At 52.4% G+C, this 12,641-nt stretch overlaps 6 protein-coding genes across 6 annotated transcripts; 5 read left to right on the top strand and 1 right to left on the bottom strand.

Annotated features, from left to right (window-relative positions):
- Window positions 1-846: 846 nt before the first annotated feature.
- Window positions 847-3,455, top strand: CC1G_05948 (ankyrin repeat containing protein; the record flags this gene model as incomplete). The annotated part of the gene is made up of 6 exons (XM_001831797.2): window positions 847-953; window positions 995-1,347; window positions 1,399-1,423; window positions 1,475-2,026; window positions 2,078-2,415; window positions 2,467-3,455. The coding sequence occupies 6 exons, from the start codon at window positions 847-849 to the stop codon at window positions 3,453-3,455; spliced, it is 2,364 nt and encodes a 787-aa protein (XP_001831849.2).
- A 228-nt stretch (window positions 3,456-3,683) lies between these two features.
- On the top strand, window positions 3,684-5,325 carry CC1G_05949 (ankrin repeat containing protein; the record flags this gene model as incomplete). The annotated part of the gene is made up of 4 exons (XM_001831798.2): window positions 3,684-4,062; window positions 4,106-4,760; window positions 4,858-4,923; window positions 4,983-5,325. The coding sequence occupies 4 exons, from the start codon at window positions 3,684-3,686 to the stop codon at window positions 5,323-5,325; spliced, it is 1,443 nt and encodes a 480-aa protein (XP_001831850.2).
- Window positions 5,326-6,121: 796 nt separating this feature from the next.
- CC1G_14914 (hypothetical protein) lies at window positions 6,122-6,681 on the top strand (the record flags this gene model as incomplete). The annotated part of the gene is made up of 3 exons (XM_002910890.1): window positions 6,122-6,232; window positions 6,261-6,393; window positions 6,488-6,681. 3 exons carry the CDS (start codon window positions 6,122-6,124, stop codon window positions 6,679-6,681), a joined length of 438 nt encoding a protein of 145 aa, XP_002910936.1.
- A 303-nt stretch (window positions 6,682-6,984) lies between these two features.
- CC1G_05950 (hypothetical protein) lies at window positions 6,985-7,593 on the top strand (the record flags this gene model as incomplete). Its single annotated transcript, XM_001831799.2, has 2 exons — window positions 6,985-7,056; window positions 7,162-7,593. 2 exons carry the CDS (start codon window positions 6,985-6,987, stop codon window positions 7,591-7,593), a joined length of 504 nt encoding a protein of 167 aa, XP_001831851.2.
- Window positions 7,594-7,668: 75 nt separating this feature from the next.
- On the top strand, window positions 7,669-7,997 carry CC1G_05951 (hypothetical protein; the record flags this gene model as incomplete). The annotated part of the gene is made up of 2 exons (XM_001831800.2): window positions 7,669-7,870; window positions 7,942-7,997. 2 exons carry the CDS (start codon window positions 7,669-7,671, stop codon window positions 7,995-7,997), a joined length of 258 nt encoding a protein of 85 aa, XP_001831852.2.
- Window positions 7,998-8,522: 525 nt separating this feature from the next.
- Window positions 8,523-11,645, bottom strand: CC1G_05952 (ankyrin repeat and death domain-containing protein 1A; the record flags this gene model as incomplete). Its single annotated transcript, XM_001831801.2, has 7 exons — window positions 8,523-9,736; window positions 9,789-10,126; window positions 10,177-10,728; window positions 10,788-10,812; window positions 10,869-11,172; window positions 11,459-11,560; window positions 11,622-11,645. 7 exons carry the CDS (start codon window positions 11,643-11,645, stop codon window positions 8,523-8,525), a joined length of 2,559 nt encoding a protein of 852 aa, XP_001831853.2.
- Window positions 11,646-12,641: the final 996 nt, after the last annotated feature.

Consider the following 12,641-nt stretch of genomic DNA (forward strand, 5'->3'; position numbering starts at 1 on the left):
GTGCTCGCTGGCGCACACCTTCAGTGCGCTCGCGCTCGCACCAGGGTCCAGAATGGACCAATAGTGCCCAGATCACATATTTTGTTGATTATAGTTCTATTATAGTTTTCAGTTTAAGTAACATGAAATACCTAAATATATCCTGATACCCACTGAATTTAAACTAACAAGTTACAGCTATCCAACCGGGGTCTACTGTCTGCTTATCATGAATATAAATGGCTCGAGCACGAATTGAACCCCCAACCAGGCAAATTCCGGACGCTTTGATGACAAGCGTGATGCCATCAAAACGGGCCTCGGAGACCGGCCAGTCGTAAATGGAATGAGAACTCCTATTTTTCCCCTATTTTATACCCTTGGAATGACGTCACAACTAGTGCTGGTAGAAAATAACGAACTGCACTTAATTCCGTCATAGGGCTAGCTGAACCTGGAGTTGAGGACACCCAGTCCTATTTGAAACTATAAACAGTATTAAAAATTAAAGCTTTAATCAAGTCTCCTGCTCGAAAAAGCACCCTAGACTGACACCTGTCAGCGCACCCATCAATGAAATCAAGAGAAGCGCCCAAGATCAATGCTAAAATGAAGTCTCATTAAAGCACAACACAGAAGGCACCACAACGTTAGATGAAAAAAAGAAGTAAAGAAGCCATCAAAACCTGTCCATCAAATCCTCGAAATTAAGGCCTAAATGAAGTCTCGTTTTTCGAGCCGCATAGAAACGACTCCTAACGGACTCGTAATGATTTGTAACTTATTCCATCGCCGTATCGTAGGGTCTTGAGGTCAGGCAGGAGCGCTCCATTTCGAGCGGCAAATGACACCCAGTTGGACGGTAACATGGTACGGCCCCGTTTTAGTTCTATATTGTCGAGGGCCGACTCTAACTGCTCGCTTGGTCCAGACGGAGGCCGCTCGGGCCGAAGCTATCCACGATATCCTCACGCGTGCTCCCCTTGTAAATAACGCAGGAGTGCACGATTGCCAGCGGCTCCAAAATTACCGGTGCCCCCGTCATCGCTGGGGGAAACGTCATCACAGGAGGAACCGTCAGCCTCAATATCTATAATACGCCCAAGGACGCTGTCAACGGCAAGTGCTTCCAACAGTCAGTAGGGTTACTGTTGACTAAATTTCTTCCAGTGGGATCCAAGGGTGAAGGGCCGAAGATAACGAGCCAGGAATTGCTGGACTGGTTTGCGGATAGCGCCAACTTCCACCTGATTCAACAGCACAATTACGAGAAATGGACCAATGGAACACTTGCTTGGTTCACCGACTCGGAGGACTATCTTGACTGGAAAGCCGGAAAACATCGCGTCCTTTGGGGCACAGGCATTCGTAGGTCGCATAGATTTCTTCGGCGGTATGACGCTTATCCTATTGCCGCAGCCGGGGCCGGGAAAACGATCCTTGCGTAAGTAGTTCGTAGGTGTCCAATCGAAGAGTGTGCTAACAATGTCGCCAGTGCGAGGACCATTCACGACCTTCAGCAACTGCAACGAACTTCTCACCAGAAGATTTGCGTAGTATTCGCCTACTGCCGATATTCCGCTCAATTGAGCGTCAAGGATATCCTCGAATCACTCGTGAAGCAATTCCTCAAAACCGACCCATCCCTTGCAGACCTCGTCAAGCCCCTGTATTCGCTGCACAAAGAGAAGGAAACCCGTCCCACTCAAGAAGAACTCTTGGAGCTATTGCGCCGATTCGAGGAGCGATTCGACATTGGGTTCTATGTGATCGACGGACTGGACGAGGCGGTGGTCGACACCCAGTTCGACCTGATCAAAGCGATCAAGACCCTTCGTGGCCGGTTTGCATTGACGTCGCGGCCGTTGAAAAGGCTTGAAGCAGCGCTGCCAACTACCAGGTTCTACCCAGTCACCGCCAACCATTTCGACATTGGCCTCCTCATCCTCGGCGTGGTCGACCGGAACCCTGGGTTCCAGCGGCTTCTGAAGGAGCATTCCTTCCAAGATGAACTGGTCCGACGCATTTCGGAGAAATCGAAGGGGATGTAAGTGATTTCCTTGACTAAATTGCATATCCTCGCTGATCGTCCCTTCAGGTTCCTTATTGCGGCGCTGCAGATTGAAATGGTCCAACACTGCCTCAGCATCTTGGAACTGCAACAGGCGCTGGATAGATTGCCGGCGAACCTTCATGACATATACTCCCAAGCATTAGAGCGTATCAGTGGCCAGCAGGAACAACACGCCAGGCTCGCCAAACATGTGCTTCTATGGCTCGTTTTCGGACGAGAAGCGCTTTCGTTCCCTAACCTGCAATATGCCCTCAGTCTTACTCTTCCTGACTACCCTGGTGGGGTTGATAAGGAAGCCCTTGTGTCGATATGCTGTGGACTGGTTGCCGTAGAGACTGAGACGGATCTTGTCCGCCTAGTCCGTGAGTATTTCAACATCCTCATCGACCATCTCTAATGACTATATTGCTCAGACTTCACCGCTCAAGATGCTCTCGCGCCAATCCTCAAGGACTATATCCCAGACCCCCACGGCATTCTCTTTGCCGTAGCCGCGCAACGCCTCGTTGACTGTGGCATCGTCGACAACTCAGCGGGTATGAAAACAAAAGGCGCCCTCGGCAATGCACTCAAAGGACACCGGCTTCTGAAATACTCCTACGACCACTGGGCCTATCACGCACGGGAGTGCATGACGAATCCAGCATTGCGTGATAAGGTGCTCGCCTTTGTCCGCCGATGCAAATCGTTCCCAGAGGAGGATCCGTATTCTTATAAACTCACATTCCTGTCCCCCCTTCATGTTGTGGCCCGACACGGCTTTCATAGTATTCTCGACGAAGTTCTCCAAATCGCAGGAGGAAAGGTGACGCTGCGCACGTGTGGACCAAGAAAGGCCACCCCGTTGATGCTAGCCTCGGAGCACGGCCATGTAGAAGTCGTCGATGCACTGCTGCGATACACTCGAAGTTCCATGTTGTGGTCGACATTAAGTGGCGAAGGACGATTAGGGAGTCACCTATTACTGCGACAGCTTAATCTTCAAGATAGCAAGGGGATGACGGCTCTCATGTTTGCCTCGAAAGAGGGCCATGAGGGCACCGTTCAGCGCCTGCTCAAACACAAGGACACCCAGGTCAATCTCGCCAACAAATATGGCCAGACGGCATTGATGCTCGCGTCGAAAAATGACCACGAGGGCACCGTTCAGCGCCTGCTCGCGCACAAGGACACCCAGGTCAATCTCGCCGACGACTATGGCAGGACGGCATTTATGCTCGCATCGGAAAATGGCCACGAAGGCACCGTGCAGCGCCTGCTCGCTCACGAGGTCACCCAAGTCAATCTCGCTGACAACGACAACGATGGCGGGACGGGACTGATGCTCGCGTCGCTCTATGGCCATGCGGGCACCGTTCAAGATCTGCTCGAACACAAGGACACCCGGGTCAAATGCCGCTAGCAACGACGGCTGGACGGCATTGATGCTCGCGTCGCGCTATGACCACGAGGGCACTGTTCGGCGCCTACTCGCGCACAAGGACACCCGTGTCAATCTCACCAACAAATACGGCCGGACGGCATTGATGCTCGCGTCGGAAAATGGCCCACAAGGGCATCGTTCAGCGCCTGCTCGCTCACAAGGACACCCGTGTCAATTTCACCCAACAACGACGGCTGGACGGCATTGATGGTCGCGTCGAAAAATGGCCACGAGGGCACCGTTCAGCGCCTGCTCGCTCACAAGGACACCCGTGTCAATCTCACCAACAAATACGGCCGGACGGCATTGATGTTCGCGTCGATCAAAGGCCACGAGGGCACCGTTCAGCGCCTGCTCGCGCACAAGGACACCCAGGTCAATCTCGCCGACAACTACAGCCAAACAGCATTGATGCTCGCGTCGGAAAATGGCCACGAGGGCACCGTTCAGTGCCTGCTCGCGCACAAGGACACCCAAGTCAATCTCGCTGACAACGACAACGATGGCGGGACGGGACTGATGCTCGCGTCGGAAAATGGCCACGAGGGGCACCGTTCAGCGCCTGCTCGCGCACAAGGACACCCAGGTCAATCTCGCCACACACAACGGCGAAACGGCATTGATGTTAGCGTCGCGCTATGGCCACGAGGGCTCCGTTCAGCGCCTGCTCGCGCAGGAGGACACCCAGGTCAATCTCACTGGCAACTTTGGCCAGACGGCATTGATGCTCGCGTCAGAAAATGGCCGCGAGGGCACCGTTCAGCGCCTGCTCGCGCACAAGGACACCCAGGTCAATCTCGCCAACAACAACGGCTGGCCGGCATTGATGTATGCGTCGCTCAATGGCCACGAGGGCACCGTTCAGCGCCTGCTCGCGCACAAGGACACCCAGGTCAATCTCGCCAACAACGACGGCGAAACAGCACTGATGCACGCATTGAACCCTGGGCTGAGTATGCCTGAATGGTACCGTCCACACTGGTACTCTCAGTGGGACCAGAAATTGCGGCAGAAGTTGCTAGCGCTCTTCCTTGGGCACAGCGAGATTGACGCCAACGCTGCCCGCAAAGATGGGGATACTGCCCTGATTTTAGCCGCAAGGGATGGGCGCTCGGAGGCTGTCTCTCTGCTCCTCCAACACCAAGGGATCAATGTCCATCACAAGAATAAAAAGGGTCAAACAGCGCTGGCGGTAGCTCGGAAGGGAAAACCAGAGCGATATCGGACTGGAACAGCGGGGGACTACGAGGCTATCGTCAAGATGCTCACAGAGTTCGAGCGACGGTCTTGATTTACGCACATTATTACGACTATTGCTCATTGATCACGACATACGACATGTATTTACTATCTTAATTCTGTTTATTCGGTAATATTATAGGTATTCTTCGAACATGTACTCCAAAATACTTCGAACATGTACTCCAAAATACCAATACGCCTACTGGTAAGCTTCCGTGAAGCAACGCAGCGTTCGTTTGAACTTCTGTCACAGCGCTAGATGAGGCTAGCTTGTATCGGACGGGGTCTCCATGCCTTTGGCAATGGTTCAGGACCGAACGTACACGGTACCCTTCAGCACACCAGTCCAGCAATATCATCCGACCTGATGGCCTTCTCAATCACCCTGGAACTCCCGGCATTTCATTCGTCTTCGACCCTCGAGGGTATTGTGAATTTCGATTGGGTATCTCTAACTACGAGACAAGACGTCCTAATTCTTCAAGAACGAAAGTGGGGCCGAATGAATCCAGTCGCTGAGCTTGCCAACGAGTGGATACTCGTCTGTCAGGATAGCTGGCGCTCAGTACACGAGTCCTGGTACATATCAGTAACAAAACCCACCTGAAAAAGGGTCGACTCGCCAGCATAAATTCCGAGTCATCCCTCGGCTACGGCGAGGGGTGGTGTGAAGTGGAAGCGAATGAAATTGAGGAGATCTCTACAATCTGGCAGGGAACAAGAAGTGAGCGACAGTATCTCTGACCGACGGGCTGGATGACCCACTCCAAAGCTATGCTCGACCCCGCCCAGGTCGTAGCGTTGCCCTGTTGTACTTGCAGGGAGCGCGACCGTTGTGAATTTGCGTAGCTGGGCCTAAAACCGGGTATGGTTCACTCAAGTTCATCTGTCCCTCCGGTGGATGACCACCTCGTGCCGCAAGAGCGTGTCTCAGTGCTCAAGGCGAGGTGGTAAGTTGTGCATGCGAAGAGAAATCGTGCGATGGGTCGATTGGTAAGAGCGCATATGGCGATGCTTGGTGGAATGAATTCTCTAAGGTGATGGTCATGGGGCCTACTGAATGAGGATTTAGTTAGCGAAAATACCTATGGAGAATCAGGGAACGTACCCCATGTGCTTTTCAAAGTTTCTGACCGACCCCAACATCGCTACCGTCTACGTGCCTTCCCGCATACCGGTCGTCGTGCGAGCGACCGCCGACTGTGTGTGTAGTCATAAGAATCGACTACTCCTCTCCTATCGTCGACTGCAGATTCCTTCTGAACTCGATTATCCCTCTAGTAGACGTCGATGTTGACGAGAGTCGTCCTTCACGCTCGGTGCTGTGTGGTCAGGACTCGGGATAGACTTGAGAGAGCCGATGAACGGCGAGGTAAAATGAATGCGATTGGACTTGTTCCGACATGGCGTCGGCTTCGAGGGATGGATGGGACTGGTTGGTTTTGAAGGGTTTGGCTGGCGGCTCGTCGAGGGCTTTAACCGGAATTTGGAAAGGGAGAAATGTAGCTCGGCCGGTAGGTTTGAGTCTGCATTGATACATAGTCAGTAAATTCTCAAGTCTCCATACTGGTGAATGAGCTGCTTACCGTCGAAAATCCCCAGCAGGCATCTCCTCGACGCGAGGATAAGGGCGAGGCAAGGGAAGACTGGGGCTGGGCTCGTTGGAGTGAAATCGGTTAGTCGAAAGAGAGAATCAGGCGGCTTCTCTGCGCTCAAAATCATACATCCTTTGTCTCGGATCTCCTAGCTGGTGCAGTGAATAATGACAGGTAGAATCGTCAAGGGAGGTTGGTCGAAACGTTGGTTAAAGGACAAGATGGGGCTGAGGTTGGATTGGGTTCCGAAGCGCGGCGCGGTTGATCGGTTGATTCGAGTCCCACCCACACCCACCGTTTCGTTTTTCATTCTTTCCTCATCACCATCCACGTTCACCAGCGTCCTCTGTGACCACTACAATGCCTAAAGTCTCCCTCAAAGTGCCAGAGCCCCGACCGCTTTCAATCGATACACTTCAAATGCTCATTGGACCAAAGCCATCGCGCTGGAGACTTACCCCTTTCTAGGTTTGTTTCTTTTGAGTCTATATGCTCACAAACAGATGTATTCATTATTTGACAAGGTTCAATAGTCAAAACGAGTCGAAACTATGCACTGTCTGTGTCTTTGGCGACGTCACAGTGACACGATTCAAAAACTAGAAAGCGCCAAGATCTTCCTGTCTTAACAGCCGGATTGTTCTATGTACGGCATTCCCGATTCTCCAGGCATGTCAACTGACAATAAATCCAACAGGTCGTGCAGGATGTGGAAAGAGCTACTTCCCCCACCAAGCCGTGCGGTATGCCACCAAGAAGGGATAGATAGTCTTCACCATCCCATGAGGTGAGTCTACCTCGTTCTCCTTAGTTTCTACCCCTGCATCTGACGATTAACCTCCATATAGGCAGCTGTGAGCCTCACCAACTCAACCACACCACACATCTACAACCTCCGCACGCTAGCATACCTCCAACCCTCAGCTGCACACCGATCCGTCCGAAAGTCCTCACCGTCACTGCCAGCGCCCTCTCCAAACCCACCTCTCCATGCCCATTGTCACCGGCAAGCTCACATTCAAAGCTGGCAAGACACCATGGCCAAAGTCGCTGGCATCTGTGCAAAGACCAGTGCACCGGCGGTGTTGGATGGACCGTTGAACGAGTTGGAGAAGCAGACGGAGTACGCCGTGCTTGCGGCTATCGATGGCTTTCAGTCGCTGTTTCGCAAGTCGGCGGACGAGGAGTGTTACCAAATTGCTCCATATGTCTACCATAGGCCCAGGCTCGTCCTCGAGTTTGTCTCGGGTAAGCAATCCTTCCCGTCGATCCTCCTTTAACATTGGACTTCGAATCTCATAGACTCCCAGCTAACAGGTTGAAGGCGCATTCATTGGGGCCTAACCACCTCCGACATGTCGTCCACCATCCCCCCTCGAAATCTGGGCGCCCTGTTTCTCGAATTCGCTCACCCCCCAAATTCCTACGAGAAGCGCTTGAAGGAACTGTTGGGGCACCCCCAAGGCCTGAAAACGATCGAAGTCCCTGAGCGGTTCAGCGTTATCGAGGCGGGCACTGCGTTTGAAATATGGAAGGACGACATGGCTTTAACTTCCAGTGCGTTATTCTCGTATTCCGTTGATTGGGCTGTTTCTGGAGGTAGCTGACTGATGCGTTCCTGTTTGTAGGGAGTTATGATGAATTGTTCCCTGTCCAAGTACGTCGAGTCGGATGGGTATCCTAGGGATTTCGTGTGGAAGGGGTCGTAGTCTGCATTTACTCCTTAGCGTTAGACTCGAACGAATGTGTTCTGAGTGTTCGCATATCAGGTCTAATACATGATACTGGTTAATCGATACATGGCACGGAATGGGACGATAGCGTGGGTCGGTCCCGGTCGGACGATGGTGACCATCGAGAATACGGGGATGTCTGGAATCACCTACACCCACTGTAGTCGTGTTAGGCCCAGTGGGTTGGCCACGTTTGGGATACAGTCATCCTCTTGCATTGACCCGGGGAAGCGAGATGCGATTGGGGCTAATCTACTTAGTCTTACAGTTTAGGAACAGCATTGCATTGATTAACACCGTGTTGACTGGATCTTCACCGAAGTTGCCGGAGCGAACCTCCTGGCTACGCGTGCCGTCGTTGCTCGCGTTTGCTTCCCTACCTGCCATGACGGTCGCCAACGAGCTTTTTTCTTTGTTTTTTTTTTTTTTTTGTCTTTTCCCGCAATGAATGAATAGATACTATAGAATTACAACCCCTATGTATTTGAACTGCTCGCCGATCGTTGCTCGAACTCGGTGAGCAGCTTGACTACTTCAGCGTATCGGTCCCGTTTCCACGAATCTCTCATTTCCTCCTGGGCTACCATGAGTGCCGTATGACCCTTTTTGTTTTTGCGACTGACGTCGATCCCGTTGTATTGAAGAAGTAGACGGACGACCTCTGGAAAACCGCGTCTTGAGGCCACAATGAGAGCGGTATCCCCTTTGCCATCTGTGATATTGACATCAGTGCGCTGGTGGGCGAGAAGCCGTGCGACTGTGCCCTCGCCGCCACCCTCTGCTGCGTAAATGAGTGCCGTCCATCCATCTCTGTCGCCGATATTGACCTTTGTGTCTTTGTGTGCGAGAAGCCGCTCAACCGTGCCTTCGCGGCTCTGCCACGCTGCGTGAATGAGTGCCGTCCGCCCTGCGTCGTCGGCGATATTGACCTTTGTGTCTTTGTGTGCGAGAAGCCGTTCAACTGTGTGCTTGCTGCCCTTCCACGCTGCGTAAATGAGTGCCGTCCATCCATCGCTGTCGCCGATATTGACCTTTGTGTCCTTGTGTGCGAGGAGCCGTTCAACTGTGCCCTCGCGGCCGTTACTCGCTGCGTGAATGAGTGCCGTCCGCCCATCGTCGTCGCGAAGGTTTACGTGGTCTTTCGGAACATGGATCCTTGGTCGTCCACGACCACCAAACACTGTTTTCAGTCTCGATGGCCGGGAATAGCCCAGGAGTGCGTCCACCGTCTCTGCGTGTCCATGCCTTGACGCCAGCATCAACGCGGTCAAGTCAACGTCCCCGCCCGTCCTCAATGTCACATTGCCCTCCGCCGTCTCCATCAACACTGCGTGGAGAATTTCGTGAAAACCGTACCGGGCCGCAACGTGAAGAGGCGAGAGGATTGCAAGCTCAGAGTCGAACACAGATGGAAACGACGTGCATTGGCAGACAAATTGTCGGACTGCATCGGCATATATGGGATTCGCCATGCTTTCTCGTGCGTGGTAGGCCCAGTGGTCATAGGAGTATTTGAGGAGCGGTTCCCGGGCAAGCCCTTCCTGGACGTAGTACCAACGGCTGAACCCCTTCTGGTTTGCTACGACTCCGCACTCGATGAGCCTTCGTGTTGTGGCCTTGAAGAGTAAGCCATGTGGTTCTTGAAGATATCGCTTGAGGACAGGCGGAAGCGACTCATGGGCCGTGTAGTCTGGAGGACACACCTATCAGAACGAATTCACTGCGACAATTGTCCCACTCACGAACTAAGCGCACCAGATTGGTATTTTCTTCCACAGTGACCAAGCCGCAGCACACGGAAAGAAGATCGTGCTTGTGGACTTCGCCGTCGTGGTCCGGAAGCGTGAGACGGAGTGCGTGCTGCAGGTCTGGGAAGGTAAGCGCCCCTTGTCCGAAAACAAGCCAGAGAAGGACATGGTTGGCGAGATCTGCTGTTGGCTGCTCCTGCTCGTTGATGCGCTTCATGGTTTCAACATAGAGATCCTCGATCTTCGCCGGGAAACGTTGTAGCACGTCCTTCAGTTTCACGATAGTGCGGCAATGTTGAACGAATTCGATTTGAAGCGCAGCGTGAAGAAACCTGAAGGTATGATCAGCACGAGGCCAAGACAGCATCAGCACCATACGTACATGCCATTGGATTTGTCTGCTATACTTTGAACCAATTCATCGAGGTATGAGTGCCGCTGAAGGAGACTATAGAAACCGGGGTTGCGCTTGATCTTTTGTACCACGAGGCGGACAATGTCGGACTTGTGCGCTTTGACTGAGTAAAACTTGGTGGTCGGTAGGCCCGATTGCAGTGTCTGCAGCGGCCGCGAAGTTAGAGCAAACTGGCCTCGAAGGGCATTGATGGCCAGGATGAGGTCGAACTGCGTCTCGACCCGTGCTTCATCCAGGCCATCGATAACATAAAAGACGATGTCGAATCTACTTTCCATCTGCCGCACGAGATCCAACAACTCTCGCTGCGTCGGTCTAGTCTTTTGTTTCCTGTGCTTTTCATAGAGGGATTCGGCAAGCGTTGTGAGGGAGGGGTCTGCGGCGATAAATTGCTTGATAAGCGCTTCGAGGATGTCCTTGACCGTTAACTGCTCCGAATATCGACAGTAAGCAAACACGACGCAAATCTTCTTCGTCGAAGTAGCTTTGAATTGGCAAAGGTCATCAATGATTCTCGAGCTGGGGGCAAATGTCAGGGTTATCCGCACAATACATCAATAGCTCGACGAGGGACTCACGCGAGGACTGTCTTCCCGGCGCCAGCTATCTCCGGGCGTCAGGACCTAATCTTTGCGGAGATGAAGTGGGATGAGGCTTACGAATTCCCGTTCCCCATACGATACGACATCCTCCAAATTTCCACGCCTGATAGTCCTCGGATTCCGTAAACCAGTCCAAGGTTCCATCCGTCCGCTTCTCAACATTCTCCAGGTGAATGGCGTGGAAGTTGACGGTCTTCTGCGTGTTCCCTTGGTTCGTGGCGCTGTTGGACGCGGGTCCGTGGTAATGGTTGTTGGTGACAGTTAAATTTCCTCCAGCGACAATGCCACCCGTCATCACAGCCTGACCTGTGAATTGGACACCGGGGGGTCCTCCCCTATGGGAGGAAGTGCTATTGTCGACCTAGATGAAGGATAAGACCCGTGGTCATATTTAGAGAGGAAACACATAGGGGAAAGCGCATTATCTCTCTCACGCGAGCAGTCTGGGATGTTATGTTGGAGGTTGCCGCTGCAGTTACCGCCCTGCTGGTAGAACCGTCCTGGCGATGACATGAGTTTCTTTCCTGTACGGAAAGGTCCTAACTACCTTGGCAGTGGATTGCGGCGAGGCTGTTGAACTCTGCGATCCCTTCGATTGTAGCATTGATGTGCCCTGTGTAGTGCTCAGCAATCGGAGCTGGCGTTACCTCGTTCACAGATCGAGGTACCTGCACACCCTCTTTTGATAGTCCGCTCTTCTGACTCGAATCTTCGAGCGTTGCTGTAGGGGGATCCCCTTCTGGATCTTTCTGTGAGAACAGCTGTGTGTTCAGCCCCAGCCCAAGAGAGATTCAACGCTGTCTGCCTCACCTGGAATGAGATACCCGATCCCATCGCTGCTAGGCGGGGTTGCGATTAGGCGTTGTAAGGGGGAAGGGCTCCCAGTGCAGAACTGGGCAGGGAAGATGGTGGTGGTTCGAGGACAAGAGGAGTTGACGCCCAACAGCGTTGTTTCCTCGAGGCTTGAGCGCGCTGTCAGGCGATCATGAATCATGACAGCGGAGTTGAATTGCAACATTTACCTATCCACTTGGCACCGGTGTGCAAATAATTGGACTTATGTAGACCAAAAGAGTGCTTCTGTTTGATGCACCAATAAAACAACATGAATCGCATCTAGGCCGACACAGGGTGCTTTGGTCCCGATCATATCGTCGTCCTAGTCAGCTCATCAATTCATATAGGTCTTCGTGACAATGAATTCGATACTCACAGACTCAAAGCATAGTAGGATAGTTGTATGACAGCGTTCTTCATTCCATACGGTGTTGACGAGGTTGACGCCGACGTTGGAGGCGTATATGGCGCTCACTTGGACAGGGGAGGCTGTAGATAGCGACGAGGGTAGTCGGTCGAAAGCTTAACTAGCACGGCTGGGGATGGCTTATTTTGAAGGACCCAATAACAGATCGAAGATGTTATTCAACTTAAATTCAAGAGGCTACATTTTCAAAGGAGGATTTTGGTGAGTTCAAGATCCTAATAATCACCTTTTAAGGAAATTGTACTGCGTTTTGAGCGGGTCAAATTCTCCCTTGAGTTCTGGGAGCCGCTGAAGTTGTCATTCCTGACTGTGTAGGTTGTCGACCTGAGCTGACGACCAGCGTCGTCCTGCGGTACGACTAGCCTTCTCCCTCCATCTAAGGTTCGCCCTTTCGAATTCCAAAGGCCAGGTAGCAGGAACCTAATTAGGGTTCCAGCGGCTAGCCCTAGAATCCGCAGTCAAAAATACGTTAAAGGGACAGCCCATTGGGTACTCACAAACCCATCGCCACCAGCGCCAGCTGAAGTAGCGGTAAAATAGATTGTCTCCGTAGATACCGTCTATAA

This window comes from Coprinopsis cinerea (assembly GCF_000182895.1).
Source record: "Coprinopsis cinerea okayama7#130 chromosome 7 map unlocalized cont3.7, whole genome shotgun sequence".
NCBI lineage: Eukaryota > Fungi > Basidiomycota > Agaricomycetes > Agaricales > Psathyrellaceae > Coprinopsis > Coprinopsis cinerea.